General features: G+C 31.4%; 1 protein-coding gene across 1 annotated transcript in view; it reads left to right on the forward strand.

Moving 5' to 3' along the window:
- LOC129230339 (rootletin-like) overlaps positions 1-24816 on the forward strand; it is an 82402-nt gene that overhangs the window by 41623 nt on the left and 15963 nt on the right. The window contains exons 3-11 of the mRNA XM_054864737.1: positions 1964-2133; positions 8272-8451; positions 9894-10090; positions 15650-15825; positions 16889-17074; positions 18708-18952; positions 20262-20541; positions 21567-21868; positions 22003-22111. Of these exons, the coding sequence (XP_054720712.1) occupies positions 1964-2133; positions 8272-8451; positions 9894-10090; positions 15650-15825; positions 16889-17074; positions 18708-18952; positions 20262-20541; positions 21567-21868; positions 22003-22111 (1845 nt within the window). The remainder of the gene's footprint in view (positions 1-1963; positions 2134-8271; positions 8452-9893; positions 10091-15649; positions 15826-16888; positions 17075-18707; positions 18953-20261; positions 20542-21566; positions 21869-22002; positions 22112-24816) is intronic.

Here is a 24816-nt window from a genome sequence, read left to right on the forward strand (position 1 = left end):
ACACATGTTTTGCTGAAAATTGCATGCTGCGCCTAAAGTTTAAATCCTTTTATATCCGGTAATTTTTCCAATCGTTTTAAAAAATGGAAGTTATTTCAAACTTTGCTATTACAATGTTGCTTATTCTATTTTGTACTTTAATAACCATTTTAAATTTTAATTTAGTTATTGAATTTGAAATGCAGTTACTGAATTAGGGAGAGTACTAAATTTTAAAAAAATATGCTAAGTTTGTCATATGGTTTCAAAATAAAATATTTTTATGGTTAGTGCCCCCCCCCCCTCCATTATAAATTGATTTAAATTTCTGCTTAAGTTAAAGGAGGAATAAAAATACATATTGTTGAATAGTTAAGACAGAAAGAAATTGACATGTGTGGAAAAACATTGAAAACCTTTCAACACAAAAGGCATTTAAAGAAGGGCAATCAGTGATTGCAAAAGGCATTAAATTTGTAAGGTGCAAATATCATGAAAATAGCATCAACAATCCTTGGGCAGAAGCTAAAACTTACATTATTGAAAACGGCAAAATGTGTTGTTACTTCACTCAAATGTACAACAAATTATATCACTCATAAATTTTGGACAGTGATATTTTTTAGTACCCCAATGCTATGGTTGATTATAGTTTGTATCATTTTTACTTTCTTCTATATCTAATATATAGAAGAAAGTATTGGATTCGTGCAAATTTCGAATTTTGACGAATTCGAACGTTTTGAGGTGTACTGAGACTATTTTTGGAAAATGTGTGTCTATCTGTGTGTGTGTGTCACACATGTGTGTGACCAGTTTTTTTGTGGCCGCTCTACAGCAAAAATTACTGCATGAAATTGAACGAAATTTGGAACACATATGTGCCCCTATGTGAACTTGTGCCATTGGTTTTTGGCGCGAATTCCTCCAATGGGGGTGGAGCAACGGGGCGTTTTTTGAGTTATACTTGCTTGCTATTCCCCAGGAAGTAACTGGGGGAATCAAGCAAAATTTGGTTCATATGTTGCTCCTAACAGGTACAGGTGCTGATTCAATTTTGGTATCAATGGTTCAAATGGGGGATTGAACTATAGAATGTTTTTTGTCGTCAATTGTGACTGCTGTATCTCAAGAAATAATGAACGGAATCAAACAAAAATTTATCAACAAGTAGCCTTTAGAGAGTATAAGAGCTGATTCTATTTTAGCGTCAATAGTTGTAAAGGGGGTGGCGCAATCGAACGTTCTTTGTTTTCCATTGTGAGTGCCATATCTCAAAAGGGTAATGCTATGTTCTGGATGAAATTTTGAATAAATGTCAATCCATATGTAAACAAGCGTTGGTTCAATTTTGGCACCAATCATTCCATGGGGGAGGGCTGATTTTTTTTGTGTGAATAAAAATAGCTTTATAATTTCAACAATAAGAGAGATAAATCATTATAAACTGTAATCTGCGTATTTCCTGTGATTTTAATTGTTGGAAAACCACAAGAAAATCACGGTGATTTAAACTTTTTAACTGTTGCCATCTTGTGTTTGTTAACAAATAAATGTTTGTAATTATTTTAAGCAAGGCTTTTAAAATAATTTATCAATTTTCATTCTTTGCTTTGCTTTTGAAATAAATCGGGAATTAGGATGATCGTTAAGTTTTGGCGTGTGTAATTTTGTCTTTGCTGTGAATATTGCTACCTCGTTAAGCATGGGGAGGGATCATAATTATACGAAAGATATAGAAGAAAGTTTCGTGATAGCTACAACATACTAGTTCCTTGTTGGAGAACTATAAATAGTAAAGAAGCTGTTAAGATGAATAATATTTGTTGACTGCTTCATTTATGTCTAATTATGCTGTAGAAATACTCTATGGTGTAGGGGCTGATTTTGGAGTGTTCCAAAGTGCATTGAAAGATAAAAGTTATCAAGCATGTTTACTTATCGTTTTTTATTGTTTTGCCACTCAATATTTGTTTACTTTCAGCTCAAATCAAAGAATTGCAGGACCTTCACCAAGCTTACATTGATGATGTAGCCAAAGAGAAGGAGGCTTTGACAATGAAAATGAATAAAATTGAGCAAGAATTTCAAATCATCCTACATAATGAAAGACATCAGCACAATGTTGACATTGATATTCTGACTCAGGAAAAGGTGAACTCTTTCAGATTCCATGTATATGTTTACCTTTTTCTTTTTCCTTTTCTGTTACTGAATATTTTTTCATGTTTTGTTTGCGATCCAACCGAGTAGGGGTGTGTACAAGGGGGGAGGGGGAGGAAAGGGACACCTGTTGGCCTGAGCCTGAAGGGGGCCCAATATTTAGGTAAATATTATATAACTAGGTAAATATTATATAACTATATATATACAATTATATAACTAGGAATGAAATATAGGGGTAAACAATATGGAGGGACCCGGAAACAGGGCCGGATTTGGAAGTGTGGAGGTCCCGGGGCAATGAAGGAGTGGAGGTCCCTAATCAAGGTTCGAAAAAATCATCATATTTTCGAAAATATCCGATACTTTGATATATATCCGAATATTTTGATATATATGTATATATTCAATATTTTCGATCAGCACTTTAATAGTAAATACATCCTGAAGTTACTGCTATTTATTTTTTTATTTTGGATATTTTGTAAAAATTTTATTGTGGGGGCCCCTTTGTTGTGGAGGCCCCGGGGCAGTAGCCCCGCCTGCCCTCCCCTAAATCCGGCCCTGCCCGGAAAAGTCATTTGTGACAGGCCCTTAAATTTCCGTTCACGCCCCTGCAACTGAGAACAGGAATGGAGTGATTCTGTAATATAATTCCCAAATAAATGAATAATTTTTAAAAAGGTATGAGATATATGTCTTTAGCATGATTGCAAATCACTCTGTGGTATTGGATCCAAGGATAATCCAGCTTCTGAGTTTGGAGAGAGTCATTATTAAAATATGAGCATACACATTTTAAGGTGGGTCATAAACGTAATGTTTGGGCCCCTTAAATAGTCTCTTTCAGCCTGTAACTTCTTGAAATTGAAATTCCCAAAATGAAGTTTTATCTTATCTTTGGTAACGTTAAGGCCGGTCATGACCTCTTGTACCATTGCCAGGATCCAGGCTTGTTGAGATCATGATTAAAGTTAATTTTTGGCTGCTCGTGTTTAATTTGACTGGTTGTGTTAAATTTCTGGTTTCAGGAATACAATCACGAAGCCAAGTATCCAAATTTGAATGGAAGAAAGCATGCTTTGTACCATGTTAAGCAGGCACATTATTAAAATGTCAGTAATCCAACGTTATTAAGCACAAAACTTGCAAATGATTGCAGACACGTGTTTCGGTGTTACAAGGAACACCTTTTTCAATGCAAAGAAGTGTGAGCTTTTGGATGAAAAGTCATCCGAGAAAAGCAACACGGTGGAACAGGAGGTAGTATAAATATCAAAAAATAGAAATTAAACAAAACAAAAAAGATAAAATGACACATGGAGACAAAATTTATTATATAATTCCATCAGGAAAAAACCGTTAAGTAATAAATTTTAAAAGAAAACCCATAAACAATGCAAAAAGTCCAAAAATGAAACCACTCTGAATAAATTAGCAATAAATTTACCAGCGGAAAAAACTATGTATGGAAGCAATGTATCAAATGGAGAAATGCAGAAAAAACAGAGTGAAGGATAAACATATTGGAATTAGTTAATCACAAAACGAAATAAGAAAGCAAAAAATGAAAAAATAAAAGTAAGAAATGTACGACGTTTACATAAAAATAATAGAAAATCTAAACCAATTTTAACAAAGCAGTCCACACAGAGGAAAAATAGGGAATTGCAGTAAGATCGTTAACTAAATTAGAACGGTTCCTCAGGATGTGAAAAGATTCCCAAAAATCAAGATCCAACGAATTGGGGCATTTTTGGATAATTTGATAAGAGTTAAAATCAAAAGAGTGATTCGATTCCCAACAGTGTTGAGCAATACTGGATTTATTCAGCTGTTGTTTTCTCACATAGCTTTGATGTTCTTTTAACCGAAATTTCAAAGAACGGCGGGTCTGTCCGATGTATCCGAGTCCGCAATTGCAAACAATTTTATAGATCCCACAGCAATTAAGAGGGTGAATAGAATCTTTAAGAGAAGAGAAAGAAAGTTTATTAATAGGAGAAAATACCACTTGGAATTGGAATCGCTTCAGAATCTTAGCAACCTGAAAACTGATACCAGGGAAGAAAGGCAGAACAACTAAATTCTTAGTGTTAAAAGTTCTATTAAGAACAACATTTTGAGATTTTTTGCGAAGTTTTTTATAAATGGAATCAACTAAGGTGGGCGGATAGTCTCTATCAGCAGCCACAGCTCTTATATAGTTAAGTTCCGCATTAAGAAGCTCAGGTGAAGAACAAATATTCATTGCACGATAAACATATGTGTTGAAAGCTGAATATTTTTGATTAGGAGGGTGAGACGATAATCTATGTGGGGGTAAGGAAACAGCAAAAGGTTTACGATAAACCGTAGTTTCAAAACCGGACTCAGTTCGAGAAACGAGAACATCCAGAAATGGAAGGCAATTATTCTGTTCTTTTTCACAAGAGAATTGAATATGAGGATCAATGGAATTTAAAATGGATAAAGCATCATCAATGCTTAGTTGACCGTGGTTCATAAGAACAAAGCAGTCATCAACATAGCGAACATAGAATTGAAACTGTAGTTTCTGAAACAACTTGACCTCAAAGTAATGCATGTAAATATCACTAAGGATGGGGCTAAGTGGGTTTCCCATTGCCAAACCATCCAACATAGTATAAAATTTACCATTAAAAACAAAGGAACTTTGCCTTAGACAAGTATGAGTAAGGAAAACTAAATCCTCAATTTCCTTAGAGGTAAAATGAAATTCAGACAGTCTACTCTGAAGGCATAACAATGAACCCTCGACCGGAACGTTCGTAAATAATGAGTTCACATCAAAAGAAACCATAAAAGAATTATTTGGAACGCAATTCTGAATTTTTTTGACAAACTCGATAGAGTTTTTTACAGTGAATACATTATTACTCATAAGAGGAGAAAACACAGAGACTAAATATTTTGCAAGTTTATAAGAAGCCGTACCAATATTGGAAACAATCGGTCTGAAAGGAATGCCAGCTTTATGTACCTTGGGTAAAGCATAAAATCTAGCGCAATTAGCAATAGAAGGAATAACAGAGCGTTTAACATTTATTGGAATAGACTGAACAGACTTGACAGCAGAAGAAATAGCCTTTAACTCATTTTCACTCGGATCTTTAGAAATCTCTAAGTATGGACCAGAAGAAATCAAATCATTAGTTTTGTCAACATAAGATGATTTGTCAAGAACAACAATTTGACCACCCTTGTCAGCTTTAGTAACAACAATATCTGAATTAGAAGTTAAATTCTTTACAGTACGCCGAACAGTATTAGTAAAGACGGGATTGGAAATTCTAGAATTAAAGTCCACATTAGAAGCAATAAGATGCCTAACGCAATCTTTTTGATTGGATGATAAGGCACTAAATTTAAAAGCTTTCTCAATAGGAGCAATAAGCTTAGAAAAAGAAGGTTTGCTGGCCAGAGCAAAGTTATCATTGCATTTTAGAGCATTAATTTGAGAACTATTTAAAGGAACACTTGAAATATTAACGACAACATTTTTATTTACCACTGGTAAATTTTCCGAAGGAACAACTTTCGAATTTCTACAAAGTTTAGCTAATTTCTTTTTCAAAACAACTTGATGATTCTCCGTAGAACGAAGGGTTCTAGACCAAGAAGTTCTATCAACATAATCAAAATCAGAAATAGAATTTGAAATAGAGAGATGCAAATCATAGAGCTCACGTTCAATAAAAGAGAGGCGTTTCCTAGTTTCTTGGATCGAAGCTCTAAGTAGAGCCAATTTCGACCGAAAAATAACTTTATCAATTTTTACAGAACGTGGTAAGTTACATTTCAAAGAAATAAAATTCGGAATAACTTTCCTGCGCCTACATTCTTGAAGAAATTTTAAGTGGTTCAAAAAGCGAAACTTCTTAATACGAAGATTGCAAAACCTATTGATTTGAGACATTCCAAAAACAAAATAACAAAGTACATAAGAACAAATTATTATCAAAAATACAAATCAAATTAAAACAGTAACAAGGCAAAAATGAAGCAAAATTCAAAACTACCAAATACAACAAATACAACCAAAATTCAAGGCAAGAAGAAAGAAAAAAGAAAGTAGAATGCAAACGTACGGCCCGTTTAAGCCAACTAAATAAAGAATAAATACCTTTGTGCTGAAAAATTAAAATGTCAGTAATCCAACGTTATTAAGCACAAAACTTGCAAATGATTGCAGACACGTGTTTCGGTGTTACAAGGAACACCTTTTTCAATGCAAAGAAGTGTGAGCTTTTGGATGAAAAGTCATCCGAGAAAAGCAACACGGTGGAACAGGAGGTAGTATAAATATCAAAAAATAGAAATTAAACAAAACAAAAAAGATAAAATGACACATGGAGACAAAATTTATTATATAATTCCATCAGGAAAAAACCGTTAAGTAATAAATTTTAAAAGAAAACCCATAAACAATGCAAAAAGTCCAAAAATGAAACCACTCTGAATAAATTAAAAACATTGCTCTGAGCACATGGGCTTTGTTGCTGGGCTATAATACTCAGCAACTTATTAAAGATCTGAGCTTCATTTGTGCTCTTGGGTGAATACTCGAGAATATTCCAGCAAAATCTTCTGTCATCTTTTTGGTTTGAGAAATTGCCAATTATCGCCAAACCAGGAAATATCTTACCAATTTCTCACCAAGCCCATAGAACACAATTCAACTGCTAGCTAAACAGGGAAAACAACTTATAAGAAAATCTTCTAAAAGTGAGGTAATTTTGAATGAAACTTAATGAAGTAAAAAAGTGATTGAACACACTAAAACAGAAAAATAACATGAACAAATTTTGTAACTATACCTTATCTAGTTTTAGACCTTATTCTGTTTCATACTAGCTTCTGTAGAAACTATTGGAAATCCGCAGGACTTGTCATCCATAAATATGTGTAAGGAAAAAACAATTAATACTTAAAAAAAGTTGAAACTTATGAACTCAAATTAAATGTACTGATAAACAATTCAGTGTAGGTAAGTTTTTGGGAAAAACCGCAAAATTTTCTGTTTATTTTACAGTAAGATAAATATTGTGAATATTGACTAGAGTATGTGCAGCAGCTTACTTCTACCCATAATGTGTTGCTTTCAATAAAATTCTTTTTGAATATGAAAAATGAAATGATAGTTAGCTACTTCAACTTCCATACTGTAAATTCTTTCAAACCCAGAAGTTTTTGTAACTGAAAAATTCCTTTTATGTATCATAAATAATTTTTCAGGCATGAATACTGAATTAAAGTTTGTCAGAACTTCGAACTGCGTCTGTTTTAAGTTTTAACCATTTGCAAGAATCCAACTTAGACCAAGTTTGTATTTTGTATTTTCATTCTTTCACATAAGAGAGTTTAGGAAATGCATTCACGAGTATTGTCATGAAAGACCATTTGAGACGATGAAAAGCAAAGGGATATAGTGGACATTTTCAAATTTTGAGTAACACGCGTTTAAAGATAATGTCCTAAGTAGGCTTTCATTGATTTTTTTTTTCCAAACCATGCTGTACAGCGGCACCTACCAGGGCTACTAGTATTATCTCTTGCCCCAAAACAGAAGAGAGGTTCTCCTACTATTTGTACTGGTTATTTCCAATTTTTTAATTTTGACACTTACATCCCTTTGCTTCTCACTGCCGCATTTGTAAAAATTAATGATAATTCTAATTATATGATTGTTTGTTATTTTGTGAATTGTAAATTAGTTTGTGCAGAAGAATTTTTCAAGTACTATTTTCAAAGAAGAATATATCCCTGTGCTTAGAAATATGTTGCAATCCTTAGCTACTGTAAACAACTCACCAACATACAAATACAATGCAAATATGCAATACAATGCGCTAGGCTGATCCTAGTCAGTTTATTAGTGCCCAATTCATACCAGTGGCCCTCTTAAAGCTATCCACCCCCTTGCCCATTACCGCCTCTTCCGATGAGCAGTTCCAAGTGCCCAGGACCCTTCTGAAGTAACAATTTTTCCTAATAATTTCCAGATTACTTCTTTTACCTGATTTGCAGAGTTCTTATGTTAGTTTCTATTATATTATCTGCATTCACTATTTTATGCTTATTAAATGACTGACATTATTACTTTAGGAAGCTTTGCGTGGCAGATTAGTTTCAGTTGTCGATGAATGCTTTGACAGCCAACAAAAGAGACTTGAGGAAGTGCAAAGTAGCCATCAAGAAGAAATTGCAGCTCTGAAAAAGAAGTTTAGTGTGCTTGAAAGTGAGCATGAAGAGAAATTACAGTTATTGGAAGAGGAAAAGAAAAGGGTTAGTTTTTGATTCTCATATCCAAGTGGAATTATCAGATTTTTCCATCTTGATTGATTGTTATGTGGTAAGTTTTATATTTTTTCAAAATGGTTGTGCATTTTCATTTGCTTACTCGAATTGAATCTTTTCTTTGTAAGTGAAATATGCATCTAGTTAATACAGGCATTCCTCGTATAACACATTTAATTCATTCAGTGTAGTATTGAAACCATGTTATACGAGACATTTTTAAAATTAACCTATTCGATTTCCAAGTGGAATTATCTGATTTTTCCCATGTGGATTGATTATTATGTGGTAAGTTTTATATTTTTTAGAAGTGGTTGTGCATTTTCATTTGCTTACTCAAACTGAATCTTTTCTTTGTTAACCAGTTAATACAGGTATCCCTCATATAACACAGTTAATTCTTTCGGTGTAGTATTGAAATCATGTTATATGAGACTCTTTTAAAATTAACTTTTAACTTATTTTTTTCGCTAATTAATCATGTACGTAGTAAAAATAATGTCAGTATGAACCATGTTGTATTGAAACCATGTTTTGTGTTATTTCAAAATAGTGTTATACGAGACTTAGAAATAATGTGAATCAAGGGATGTGTACCATGTTATATCGAATCAATAGTAAATAAGAACAAAGTAAAAGCTTATTAGAGTTATTATCAAACATTAACAAAATGTATTAAACAAAATGAAAATCTTTCTTTTTTAAACAAAACTTTCATGTTTTATCAAAACCATGAAGCAATAAATTCAAATTTTGTACTGTGTAATATGGAAACTGCGTTATAATAATCACAAATTTGGTACCAAATAATATCGAAACCGTGTTGTACAAGTACCGTGTTATACAAGGGATGCCTGTATTTGATTTTTTTTCCTTTTCAACTAAGACCAGGCAAAAATGTTTGATTATTGTTGTTGTTGTTATTATTTTTTTTTTCAGATTATCTTTTGAGTACTTTGTATTTAAAACCGATTTACAAAAATGTGATAAATTAAAATTTGAAAATAGGTTGCTTTTGAAGCAGTTTTGGCAAAAAAAAAAAAAAAGAAAATTAGATTGTCACATTTTAAATCCAAGCAAAAATGAAAATTCTTGGAAAAAGCTGGTTAGCTTAAGCTGATTGGATGCTTTAATTTCATTAACGACTGACATTCTTTACACTTAAATTCTTCAATAGTTTGCTGTGTAATGTATTGCATGCAAGCACTGTCTTCAGATAATTTCATTAAAGTTAAATTTATGGCGATGTTCTTTTTTTTTTCGATAAAAGATGTTAGTAAGCCGACTAGAAAGAATTGTAATGTTTACCCTCTATTTTTTTTTAAATCTCAAAATGCAGGATAGATCTACTCTTTAAATCCTCTGCTTGTATCTGTTTTGTTAAAGAAATTTGATTCACTCTGATTTGTTTAAAATGATTATTTCTTTAGATTGATATGGATAACAAACTTCAAATGGAGGCTTTAGAACGCACAATCATTGATCTTAAAAAGGAATTAAGTGAAAAAGAGGTCATAGTAAGTGCTTTAGAAGAAAGAGTTACTGTTGCAGACAGAGAGAAACAAAAAGTTTTGCAGGAGAAGTTACAAGTTCAACAAAATTTGAAAGATGAAATCAATAACATGCTGTAAGAATTATCTTTATTTTATATATTTGCTATTATTTTTACTGGTTTGAAATCTGGATTAAAACTGTATATGAAGAAAGCAATTAAAATCATGTAGTCAAAATGGGGGAAAAATAGTAATAAAATAAATAAAATAAAAATCACAGATCCTCAGAGCAAATATTTCCTGAACCCTTGTAACTTACTTAGCATATCTTTCAAATGATATGTCAATAATTCGAAATATCGTCTTTTATACATTTCAAGTTATCGTCCTTTATGCACCCTCTTAGCTCCCCCCCCCCCCCAGTAAAAAAAAAGCAGAAAGTAAGTATCATGTACAATGTAATGATATGGTTGAAAGAAATTGCCCCTATTCATCAGTGCTAGAAAATGTAATAGAAATCTAAATTTTGCCATAAGTGTCAATACTTTTCATAAAATCTAGAAAGTAACCATTACAAGTGCTGACAAAAATAAGTACTGACAGGAGAGGAAAAGGGGACAAAATATCTAGTTTTGAGCTTTTCTTAATTTTGTGATGATTTGTGAATATTTTGCAACTTGATAAATTTGTAACCTGTAGTTGGGACAAATCTAACCTGGCAGCATCCTAATGATGTGATTACGACCTGCATAGCCTTCACAATGCTGCCAGGTTAGGTTTGCCTAACTATAGTGTTTCATAGCCATGCTGCATGTTATACCAGGAATGTTCAGACAAAAATGAAAAATTATGATTAATATACAGGGTGTTCCGTTTTAACCTGCAAGACCTTTAGTTTCGCAACCGTTAGTCCTAGATGTATACTTCTGACTGCAGAAGTATTCAAAATCAGATGTAGAGTTAAGGTATTGAAAGTTTGAAGCAAAAATAAAAATGAATCAAAAAATACAAAATTTTAACTTTTTATTCGTGCCCCTAGGTTCCCTATCTATCATTGAGAGAAATAATCTCCATTAAAAACTATTACTGACACAAAAAACTTGGAATTTAAATTTGTGTGACCAAAACACAAGGAGATATTACAGTTCAAAGTTTTAAGGGACCACACAGAAGATGAGATTGGAACTTATCACCCTTTCAGAAGAATGATAGGTTGTCATAGTAAGAAAAACAAGATATTTAAATTTTTGTTACTATTCAAAAATAAATGCAAATGTTATGCCGTGCTATGCAAAAAAAACACTACAAAACCTTGAACAATTTAAAAAACCACCCGCTATGCACCCATATTATTTTAAATGCTTGTTAACCCTATATTTTCCCACAAAAGACGTTATTGACGGAGAGTGAAAAGTGGTGTAAGTCACAAAATGCTGCATTTCATATCTCCGTGAATATTGGTCATACAAATTTCAAACTTTTTGAGTTGAAATTATTTTTCAATGGAGATTATTTCCCTAAGTATAAGTTAGGGGACCTGGGGTCCGTTTAAAAAGTTATTATTTTTTTTCCTTGCTTCAAACTCTCAATATCTTAACTCTGCATCTGATTTTGAGCATTTTTGCAATTGGAAGTATACATTTGGTTGCGAAAATAAAGATCTTGAAGGTTGAAACAGAACACCCTGTATATATGTGTGTGTGTACTTTTCTTGTTTTTTTTTGTTTTTTTTTTTTTTCAATGTACTGTACCTGTTTTTAAAACAGATTTAATATGATCATTTACTTGAGCATGCATGTGTACAGGGGCGTAGCTAAGGGGGGGTTTGGGGACAACCCCCCCCCCCTGAAACGTTTGTCTCAAAAAAAGAAAAAGAGAAGAGAAAGAAAAAAAAAGAAGAAAAAGAAAAAAATCAAAACGACTCTTTTCTGAGTAACAAAGGTCAAAAATACACTTCGCTACCCCTCCCCCCCACAATGCCAGTGAAAATCTGCTACTCAAGCATAAAGACGCCTCCCTCTGCTGCGACAATTTTTTGATAATTGACTGAAATTTGACACTTCGCTTTAGAAATGAGATTGAGTTGTTAAATCCACGTATATGTAGCCTTTCTTCGTCATCGATTCTGCAAATTGCTAAATATGTTTAATTTTATGAGTGGCGCAGTGGGAATATTGCACACAGTCGAATCTGTATATTTTGAATTTCACAGGAAAGAAAAAATCAAGATAAAGAGGTTTTGAGATACGGTTGCTTTAAGAAACTTAATAGAAATTTGAAATCGATACTAAAGATAATGTGGGCTCTTGATTAAAATTCTTCTGTATTACTTTTGCTAGATATTTATTCTATTATTACATTATTAAGTGCTTTATTACAAGTTTAAGGAATCATTTTGACTGTAAAAGAAACTATAAGCATATCTTTTTCAAGAAAGTCTTATTGCTTTTTGGTCCCTATTTTTTTTTTTTTCTTTGATTCATTTGAAATATGATGGTGAAAATTTGAAATCGATACTAAAGATAATGTGGGCTCTTGATTAAAAATGATGTGGGCTCTTGAGGTTAGCAATTGCTGCAAATCTAACTTGGCCAATATTCTACAATTTTCCTTTTTTCATCACTTAAAAAAATCTTATACTTTCTTTTTACTCCTATCATTTCGGTTTTCTAAGGAATCACAATTTTAAGAAAGAGAGCAACTAAAGAACACTACTAATCCAGATAACAGAGCGAAATAGCTTTTAACTTAAATGATCTTAAACCATGAACTTGAAATGATCATCTTAAATGTCAAACCCGTGAATTAAAGAAAATGTTTTTGTTTGCTGCTTTTATGATCATTGGGCTTTGAGTCCGAAAATGATAGCATAACTGAAATTCGAGACGATAGAGGTTTTGTGTGTCATAGGTCATAGTTAAAACGACCTTTGCTAATGCTAACCAGAGTATCCATTGCAATCACATTGATTTTTCATCCGGTATTTACTGCGTATTCTTTTGGAAACGTACAGTCTGTTTAAAATAATATATTCTAAGTGAAAGTTGATGCATAATGAAGCGAGCAAAACCGACAACAAGCTTTTTTAAACCCAAAGAAAAAAAATGAAAATGAAGAAAAGGATTGCTCTAAAAAAAGAAAATTAACGCCATCTAAAGAAAACGAAGTACAGTTTGCAAAGCAGCCCTAGTCCCATCGGACCCTTCTGAAGGTAATTTTATTTTAATTCAAAAGAAAAACTGCATAACATTACACGAATAAAATGTTAAAAAAAGAAATGAATCTAGACTATTTCTGTTAGCTTGGTTCGCATTAAAAAGTAGAAAATAAAAAGTCTTCTGTTTATAACACTCGAAAATTGCTGTTGCTCTCTCAAATAGATATTTATGTAAATTCTAAAGCAGCTAATAAAATTAAAAATAGAAACTTGAGAGGAGAACAGATGGTATGCAGCTTTGAGCGAATAACTTTCTACCGCCTATATTTCTTTCTTAATTTTTTTTTTCAAATTTTATTAACTGCTTTAAAATTAGCATAAATGTAAATACATAAAAAGCAACATATAAATATAACGATATGAAAAGCAATTTCAATTTTTGCGGGTTATAATTCAAGAAGTCTTTTATTTTTGTCATACTTTTAGTGCAAACCAAGTTAGTAAAAATAGTCTTTATAGTCTGACCACCGATAAGATTGAAAGTCAAACATCCAGTTTACAGGCGGAAATGGAAGTATCTATTAGCTTTCAGGGATGCCAGCTTTTGTAGATGTGTGTTAGCCTCTAAATTAAGCAGTCACTTTGAAATGAACGGAACATGCTTATTGGTTTGGATTGACTGGTTTTGACAAGATGTTACTAGAAAATTTCACTTTAAATTAAATGGAGCGAAAAGAAAAAAAAGTTGAATATTCCATAACATTAGAAAAATATGAAAAAATTTCTTTGCTTTTGTTTTGTTTGACTCAAGTATCAGACTTGGGATCATTCGATTCTAAAGTATGTAAGATTCACCTCCCTCTTATTTTTTTTAATACTAAAAAAGGTTTACACACACACACACATATATATATATATATATATATATATATATATATATATATATATATATATAAAGAAGTAAGCCCCTCCCCCGAAAGTCGGGTCTAGCTACGCCTCTGCATGTGTAATCTGTTCAAAAGGATAGTTATTTGAATTGAATTTTTTAGTATCATAAATGAAATGTTTAGTATCAAAACTAACTCAATTCGTAAATTTTCAAATGTGATTTTTTTTTTTTTAATTTGATACTTCTTTGCCTAGACTATTATGCCTTGGAACAAATCTCTCTCAATCAGAGGAAAAATCTTTTTTACTTTTAAACCAGCTCAATCCAATTTATTTATCATAACACTACTGTAAACAACAAGGTCAACAATATTATTGTAATAAAATAGTTAATCAACTCTTATTTTTGATTATATAGCCTAGGCTAGTTCATGGCATAATGATGAGAAATCACAAATTTGTTTGGATTTGTATGAAAAATTTAAAAAAAAAAAAATAATAATACTAGGATTATTTTAAAGAATTCTTTTTTTATTATTTTTGAAGTATTATACAAATTTAATTCAAAATCATTTCAATCCAAATAATTTTTATCTCTAAATAATAAGAAAATACTGCTAATTTTAACCCATTGTGGACCAGTAAAATATGAAAAGCCATTCAATGATGAAGCACAGATGATTCAAAGAAGGGGCTATGACCCTTTAGATTGGATAAGACGAAAAAAATGTACTAGAAGGTGTGAGACTTACCAACACATTGTACAATAATTGTACATTGTAACAATAATACCTTGTAATGTTCATAAATGGCATAGGAGTTAATAAACTAATTTACGAAAAAAATGTACTAAAAGGTGTGAGATTTACCAACACATTGTACAATAATTGTACATTGTTACAATAATACCTTGTGATGTTCATAAATGGCATAAGAGTTAATAACACATTGTATAATAATTATACATTGTACAATGATACCTTACAATGTTCATCAACTGCCATTTCACAAAACAAGATAATCATAAGAATTCTTGTGATCGGTCTACAATGTGTTTAAAAAAATTAAAAAAAATGAAGTCTTGCAGCAAATTATTTTTGAACGAAAAACTAGTCTTTTGGAAAAATTAAGTTGTCAGATCATGATTTTTTTATTTTATTTTATTTATTTATTTATTTATTTGTCCATCCTGTAAAATTTTAGACAATAGATTTTCTAGTTTTCATATTTATTGTTCCAAATAAATGTAACTTGCAATATATGAGAACACATGCTTTGGTATAAAAAGAGCATTTCCTAATCATTTTAATGCACTTTGGTGGTGTTTTAGGTGCTAATATTAAGATTCCAACTTACTGCAAACAACTTTTGTAACAAATAATAACATGAAAAATAAATGCAATGCAAAAAAGTAAAAATCCATTGAATATTTGCTTTTATAGTTCTGATTCTTAATAAAAGAAAAATATGTATTGTTTGTTATTTTGCAGGTTTAATTAGAACTTGTGTATTGAGATTTTCGTTTTTTTTTTTTTTTTTTTTTTGAAATGTTGTTTATGGTGAAATATTACATGCTATAGACTTATTTAAACCCAAGATAGGTTTTAAAATAAGAAAAGGCTCTAAAAATATTTTTATTCCATTGCAGATTGGAACATTCAAAAGCTATTAAAGATCTAGAAAATCAAGTTCAAGATCTAAAGCAGCAAAAGGAAGCTGCAGTTCAGGATTTGCAAAACCTGGAAATTAAATTTAAAAATTCTGAACATGAAAAAGATAAAATTGCTGCAGAATTAGATGAACTTAGCTCTTTGTCAAAAAATGGTATTTAAATACTTTTTCTCTGGTACTTTAGTTGAGTGTTGTGTGAACGTATCCTATATTAAAATGCTTTTGCATTTGCTCTTCATTTCTATACTAACTAGTCCAGTAACGTTGAAGGCAGAATAGACTCGTATGACATTGATTCAAAGAGTTGGCATTTTTTGTTTGTCTGCTTTGTGACTTTGAAGTCAGTTAATGCTTGCCACCTTTAGCCTTTCAATTTAGCAGTTGGTATAAGGATTGCATTATGTTGATGCCTGCAATATATAAACAAGTTGTCCACATGTGCTTTAGACTCTAGTCCTAAGTCAAAATGTTCCCAAGAAAGATAAAATTTTAAATATTCCCTTAAATTTTATTTGTCTCTTATAAGTCTCTTCTGAGATAAGGAGATTTGTTGTTTCTAACTTTACAAAGAGTTATATCTGATTAAGTGACAGGCATAAAGCATACATCTGCACATGCTCTGTACTTATTTGTTTTACTTAAAGTTTAACATTTTTTATACTCCTCAGATTTCTGCATTTGGATTTTTTCTTCTGAAATGTTCAAAACCCATGCATAAATTTGTCAATGTTAATATGTATTAGTTTCTGATTTGGATTATTTGAGTGAAGAAATTTAATCTTTAGTTCATATTTTAAATATTTCATTGCCATAATAGTAAGCATAAAAAGCACATTTGTGTTTGGTTTGCTATATCATAATAATGTGGATTAATAAACTATCATGAATATTTTTGCTGTAAAGAACTAAGCATTTATGGAAATAACATTCTCATTAAACTACAGCATTTTTTCCCATCATAAGTTTTTTTCCGGTTACAATATTTTAGTATCTTATATATCAAATTTCTCTATTCAGTTTATATTTTCAGTGTTATCAGTAGAATTTCTTTCTATAACATTTGATAGGAATGTATCGTAATTTTGCTGATTTATCTATATGATTTATCTGAATGATGAAACATAATTAAAAGTATGCTGTATCATTGAATTCTTGTTTCTTTTCCAATACTCTCTTTTTAAACAATCAATTATTTAAATTTTCTGTTGTTATTTAGAAAAAAATTCAAGAGTTCAACTGGAAGACAAAATTGCACTGCTTCAAAATCAGTTACTTGATGAAAAAAGTTTGAATGAAGTTGTCAATAGATCCCTGGAAGACTGCAAGAGCCGTTTGAAAGTTGCTCAAGCAGAAAATATGAAGTTTAAGAATCAAATAGAAGAAACCAAACAAGAAATGAATGGTGTGTGTTTTGTGTTATTTATCAGTTTTTTTTTTTTTCTGAGTTATAAAATTTTTTCTGTATTTTCAATTTTTTAATTTTTTTTTTGTTATAACTCACTGTTTTGTAAATATGTTTTCTTTTAGACTATATTTATTTCTTATTTATATTTAATTTACATTTTGCATTTATTTTTTTATGCAATCTAAAACATGGATAAGAAGATTGTGTTTTGCACTATTTTATTTATTTTCTTTGTATATGTTGACCGTTGAGGACCCATACTCTACTTAATGATGGTTCTCTATTTCTTATGGTCTATTTTTATGTTTCACATCATCAATCTGTCTTCTGTTTGATTTTTTTTAATTCATATTTTGTTGCTCATATTCCTTTTAGTTTTCAATTAATATTAAATATTTTAGTGACTTCTTAAGCTATTTAAGTGTTTGATGCATAGCTTTTATAGTTTTAGGTGATCAAAAGTAAAATCTTGTTGCAAAGTTGTTTAGTTAAAGAACCCCCAAAATTTTGTATTTGTTAGTAATGAGTCAGCCTCTGAGCTTATGAAACTATAAGTGGGAGATAATGTTAATAATGTTTACTTAATAAACATTTCATTTTTTCCCAACAAAATTGACATTGAAGATCCAATAGTTAATGGCTCTTTAACACATAAAAGTTTATTTCATTAATTTAGTGAGCTGGGGAAAGATTAGAATTTTTTTGACTCAATTAAAGAATTCTTGTTGGATAAACCGCTGTAATCCCCAAATTTGAAATTTGAGAAAAATACTTCTTCAATAGATTTGTGTAGACATTTGGAGTAGTTTACCAGAAGCAACTGTTCCTTGCGATAGGGGGAATAGGTTTGAGAGGGCTCTTGATTGTCATTGGGGATTCATAAATTGACTAGGAGAAGCCTAATTGGACCAAGAGCCAGTTACTGGTTGTAACTTTTGTGTTGAGTGTCATGATTATATTTTCAATAAAAATCCAACAGAATGCAATCAGTTTTAGAATAAAAATTCTTAAGTTAGGTCAAACAACTATGTATAAAACAATATCCAAACAAGCCAATTTTATTCATTCACACATCATATGGATAAAAGTAAACATTATTCATAATATTGTGAATGAAAGAAACACTGCTTTGAGAACAGCAAAAAGGAAGCAATATTTTGAATTGTTGGCAGTATATGATATCCTTTCAAATATGGTACTTACAGTAAGGCTATTAGAAATGCAAATTCCAAATTTCAATAAGTTTCTCAAAACCTCCGTATCTCGAAACCTCTTTTTCTCGATTTTTTTCCTTCCAGTGAAATTTGAGATAGACAGGTTCGACTGAAATCTTTTCTAGTATTAGGTACAGAAGAAAGTAAAAATCAACTAAAACTAGAAATACTTGAGCCAAAATAATTTACATACCAAGAAAAATGAATAACTGACAGATAGCAAGAATAAAATGTTTGAAAGAGCTGTTTGAGATCATCAACCGAAATTTTTAATACTAGGAGAACTACCAGCAAAGAATTATTTTTGATAGCAAGAAATGTATATATTTATTGTAAGCGTTTATTTATTTCCCCCCCAGGAGTTACTATTTCATGTATTAATATATTTTAAAATATATATATATTTTAAATTTCAGATTTTGTTAGTATTAACAATAAATTACTGTCTCAAAATGCTGAATATAAGGCTACCTTAAAGGATGTAGTACACTCCCGTCAAGAAACGAAAAGAGAACTTCAAAACCTGCAAAGGAAGATGCAGATTTTAGAACAGGATTTGAATTCAAAAGATTACGAAATTACAGAGTTGAGTATTTTGCAGGGGAGGCAAGAGGAAAAAGAGGAAGAGCTGAAAAGAGAAATTGTTTCTCTGAAACAAAAGGTAAATATTGATTTCATTTTCAGATATAATTTTTATCATTAGTCCTTAATAAAAGATTTTTTTTTTTAGAAAAGTTTATTTTTGAGATGAAAATAAAGCGAAGTGTAACTTCCAAACAGATCCCGTAGCATAGGTCCACATAAAAACCAGAGTTGCGAAATGGGGATTTGGGAAGGGGGGGGGGAATAACATACCTTGACTCTGATTCTTAGAATTTTGGAGTCTAACTCCGACTCCTTTATCCCAAAATCAGGCTGACTCCAGGACTCTGACCTCTAAGCCCTGGCTGAGATACATGAGGGGAAATAAAAGTCTATGACTCTTGTAATTTTGAAGCCTTCGACTCCCAACGCAGATTCCTTTATCCCAAAATCAGTCCGATTCTGACTCCCCAGCCTTGCTAAAAACTGCAAAAATCATTTATCAGAGGTGCCCACCTGGGGGAGGGGAGGTCATGGTGCAGACTGCGCCATTGAAATTTTTAGAGCGGTTTTAAGGGGTACTTCTTACTTTGGGAGGGGGGGGGCTCTTGCTTTTAGAAAAAGGGTCTTCGGGATATTTAGGGAGGTGCACCCTTGCTCTTAGGGGAGGGGACACCCCTGCATTTATCAATGAATTGAAATTGATTTCTTGATGTGGGATATGACGTGGTTGTTTGTTAGGAGGGAAAAAAAACACTCTCAAACTTTAAATAAAGCTGACAAAAAAAAGTTAACTTTTAAAGCATTATTTACATTTTCTTTCAATGCAAGGCATCATATTCTTTATATAAAACATTCAAAATTAGTGTGCCACAAGTGCTGCTGTTGTTAACTGAGCCAATACTTAACCAATGTAAAATGCCTTCACATAGAGAAATTAAGATATTCTTTAGTTAAATATTTATACTTTTGTATTATGTTCTGTTAACTGTTAAAATACTAAAGTTGGATTGAACTATAACAGCTGAAACAGCAAGATTAGGTGCAGCAGGAAGCAAACAGATGTAAGTGATAATTTATTTTGAGTAAAACTGGTTCAAAATGTAAATCATATTAGAGCTTTCATTTAGTAATCTTTTTGAAATCATAATTTGATAGCAGCACCTGTAAATACTGCTTTTTATGTCTCGCTGTTATAAAACAGTGTGGTAGTTTGAATATCATTTGCTATTTTTTTTCGATTGTGCTTTTTTTGTCTGTTACACTCTTATACTCCTTTGTGCCTCTCATTGAGCTGGCTAATTATGGTAAAATCTCAGGAAATTTAAGTTATTGTTTGCATTTACATTCTTCACTATGTTCATGAAGTATTGTTTTTTTGTTTTAAGGTTTTGGAGTCAAATTCATCCAATGTTGCAGCCATGAAAGAAATGGCTCAGTCCAAGCAAAAACTCTCAGGATTAGAACACAAATTGAAAGTGCAAGAAGAGCAACATCATTCAGTTCTTGAAGAGTGTTTGTCTAATGAACAAAGCTTATCAGAACACCGACTAAACTTAGAAAAGAGTGTAGCTGATGCTACAAAAGAAATACAGAGTTTACGTTCTAGATTAAGCTTTGAGGAAGGAAAAGCTGCAGCTTTAGAATCTAGAGTTATCAAATTAGATGGTAATTTTTGTTTTCCTAATGATTCACTGTTCCTTTCACTAAAAATATTTAATTCCATTTGCACCTTTTTTTCTTTAATTTCTAAAAAAACTGGCTAGTAGTATATACTTTTCAGCAAAATGTTTTAATGAGTTGCAAAAAGCAATTTCTTTCAGTTGCGTTTTAGTGAACTTCATTCATGTTTTCAAATTATGTACATGTGTTTTTAAATTACGTCATGTTTTTGAATTACATATTCACTTTATGATAACAATTCATGTAATTTGAGGGTACAGGATTGTAAGATGCTTTAACTGCATAGCAAGAATTTTTGTTTACTTATTAACTTTCGATGTAGCAGTTAAAAAAGAAAAAGAAACAAAGAGAAAAAAAAAGCCTTGGTAATTTTTTTACTCATGGAGTGAGTAATGAAAATACGTGTGAAAAATTTTGTTTTCAACTTTTAGTAGACCGTTAAGAATTTATGCCATTATGTAGTAATGTTTTATGAGCGAAAACGTCCTCCGCCGCTCGCAATAAAACCTTGTTCTTATATGCATTTAAAGTGAAGATAAATCAATCAGTACTTTTAATTATTTTATGAAAAGTTTAATAAGGACAAAAGTACTAGTATGTTCAATATATATATATATTTTTATGCCACTGAAGTTTTCCTGTGATATAAATTTTGTATTTATGCTTGAGCCAACTTTTTGAAATTTAGAAATTCATAATTATAATCAATTAGTTATAAAATTAATACTCTTTTTATAGAGTCATCTGTTAAAATTTTTACATGTAGCATTGGGAGAAAAATATTATTAAAAGACACATTATGCTTATAGTGTTAGATTTCAATTACCACATTGCTATATAAATTAGCCTCACTTTCATTAAAAATATTTTCAATTTTCATGTGATGAATTCAAGTTTATTCGAACCTTTGTTATTTTATACATGTTTTCTCCAAACCTTTTGTAGTCTCGTTGTATGTTAAAATACTCATAAACATCTATTGATATGCTTATTGGTCATGCTCGTTATAGGTTCTAAGAGAGAAGTTGAGAACAAGATGTATTCATTGTGCCTCTTCCTCCGAACTTGCCTTGGTATTGGTTCTGATAGTGGATTTTCAAGTAGTGCATCAAATTTGCTCCTAAGCCCTTGGCCATTACAGAAGGACGCACACAATGGGTCTAGATCATCGGTAAAAGACAGTCCTCATCGGTTGAATTTCTCTGCCTCTGGTACAGCTGCTCAGCTCACAATATCGGATTCTGATATAGAGTTATTAAAGTCAACATTAATGGATTTGATTGAGAAGTTTCATGCTGTAGAAAAGGAAAAGGTAATTTTGTTCATAAAAATTTCTTTTAAACTATGCATAAATTGCAAGTTCTTTGTTGTTTGAAGTATCCCCATGAAATTTAAATACCTTGATATAAACTGAGCTGCTATATTTATTTATAATTTTATTGAAAGGATGATTTGAAAGATGCTCTTTCTGGACTCCAGAAACAAGATGAAGAATTGAGGAATGAACACAGTCGATGTATTGCGAAAGTTTACCAGCTGAAGAGAGATTTAGAAGGTAATGCGTAACTTTTATATTTATAATGAAACAATTCTGTTCAGTTATGCAAAAACGAGGGAATTTGTTTATGGTTTGAATACTAACCGTGCATGATAGGTATTTCAATCATGATTGAAATATTAAACTTGGTAAGCTTAGAATTGATTTAGATTGAACTTTGCGCTTTTCTAAATCAGTTTTGTAGTTAAAAGTGCAAGAAGTTAGTTAACCAAAATTGCCTTTGTTCCTGTAACAATATTATCTGAAACTTCGTGCTTTTCTAAATCATTTTTGTAGTTTAAAATATAGGAATTCCCGTAATAATTGCCATTGCTCCCGTAAAAATAGTTTAACAATGCTTAACAATAGTGTTACTTACAAAACAAGTTATGAATTTGTTTCCATCTGTTCTCTATTTCTTTTTACTGGGCCAAGCATTATTCTTAAGTTTAAAAAAATTGTTTTTACTTATAAGTTTTTTAAAAATTTTTAGTTTATAACTGCAGATAATTTTTATTTTATTGTCTTAGAATGTTTAATTCAATGAAGCTAGATTCGGAGTGAGTGTCTATAAATTAAGAGAAGTATATGCTCCACCTTCTTCAAATGAAGTAAAGAAAATGTTACTTAAAACACTTTTCCCTTACGATTTACTTCTTTATTACCTTAGCTATAATATGAATTAGAAATATTCTATATAGAGTTGTGATGTCAACTAGAAAGTAATTAAGAGATAGTATGAATTAGAACAGTTCTTACAAATTGAATATTTATCTATTCAGTAAAATTAGAGTTTTTCTAGGTCTTGATTGTTGCAGTTTCTAAATTTTAATAGCATACCTCCTTAGCTACAAGTTGTGAAATAGTGTTTACGTGATAAGAGTTGAGACCTGTATTGGTAAAATGAAATTTCTATATTACTGATTGTGCATCTACTACAAATATTTACAGTCGAACCTTGATATCTCGAACCTCCTTATCTCGAAACCCTTGATGTCTCGAAAAAACATTTTTCCCCTGCATTTTCTATAAAAACCCCTATGTATTTTCCATAGTTATCTCGAAATTTATTTTTCGAAACCCTTGATATGTCGAACTTTTTGCACAGAAGCAAGTTTCAATTGTTTTTCTTTGGCAATTTTTGTAGTTAAACCAGTTCCAGGGACTAGTTTTCATGCCTCTTCTTGGAAACTTTGTGATTAGGGGATTGAAGTAAGATAATAGGGGAGTGTTGTTATGAAAGAGGTGCTGTGTTTCCCCAGGAGTTCAGAATGTTTGTGCATTTCTCTTGAACATGTTGTCCACTTTGAGGAAAGGGGGTCGATTTTTCGCCAGTCAGTTTTCAAGTGAAAACGGAAACTGTATTCCTCATTTTCATCATTCTGCTTTTTTAACTCCAACAAAAAGGCTGCTGAAAACTTTTTGAATGTGGGGAGCTACTAGTTGAAGTTAAGAATTTTTAAATTTTTAGGTGAAAAACCAAGTAGAAATTGTTGTTCATTTCAAAATCTCTTCCTGTGCACTTTCGACAAATTTCAAATTTCAAATCTAGTAAAATATTGAAGACTACTTTATTGATCATAATTCAAAGTGGTCTCATAGTACATATATAAATGCATATAGCGTACGTGTGTGTAATTGTGAGAATTTCTAGTGTAATTTCTTTAGAACCTTAATAACTCAAAAACTCGATATTTCGAATTTTTTTCCCGTCCCGAGAGAATTGAGATATCGAGGTTGTACTGTAGTTGTCAACTCTAATTCTTTATTTCAAAAGTTGATTTATTTAATTCTCTATTCAGTGATTTTTGCTTTATAACTTTTAAAGTTAGTTTGAAATTCACATGCAAAGGGTTGTTTTTGACCTACTTTGTAAAAGACAGAAAGAAGAAAAAAGCATGAAAGAAGGCTTAATGCATCTTAAAAACATTGCGTGAAAAACAAAAAAAGGTCAAAAATAAATAAAATAATTAAATAAATATCAAAAAATTAAAAATTGCAAAGTAGGGTATTAAGATGGGGGAAAATGTCTGCCCCCCCCCCCCCGAAATAACTTTTGAGTAAATAGTCCGATTCAAACATTTTTTTTTGTTCGAAAGATCTTGGCAAGGACACCTCATTCCTGTATTTCACTTTTTGATTTGACTACTTTTTTGTTCAATTTTGAACAGTTCAAAAAAACTTAACATTAGGGCCTACGGAGAAATTCGAGGCAATCCCGAACTTAGAGGCAAATTTGCTTCAAAACACTTTGTAACAAAAAGCTTTTTATGAAGAACATCTATAAAAAAATATCTTTTTGATTTGAACAATTTTCCATTCAATTCTGAACAGTTCAAATCCTCTAACATTAGCGCCTACAGGAAAACTGGAGGTCAATATAGATTCCAAACTTAAAAGCGGATTTACTTCAAACAACTTTTGTCGGAAATAGCTCTTGACAAACAACTCCTGACTCCGAGAGTTTCTAGGGCACCTGACTCTGACTCTTGTTCCCGAAAATTAGTCGGATTCCGACTCCATGACTTCGACTCTGACTTCGTAGCTTTGGCAAAAATTTATACATGGAGGAAAAATGACTGACTCCTGCTCTTGAAAATTCAATTCGGACTCCTTCATCACGAAAATAAATCCGACTCAGACTCTGCAAACATTGGCAGAGCTGGGACTTTAAGAGAAAATGGCCGATTCCAATTCCTAGTCTTAGATTTAAAAACCTTGGA

This window comes from Uloborus diversus, chromosome 9 (assembly GCF_026930045.1).
Source record: "Uloborus diversus isolate 005 chromosome 9, Udiv.v.3.1, whole genome shotgun sequence".
NCBI classification, from domain to species: Eukaryota; Metazoa; Arthropoda; class Arachnida; order Araneae; family Uloboridae; genus Uloborus; species Uloborus diversus.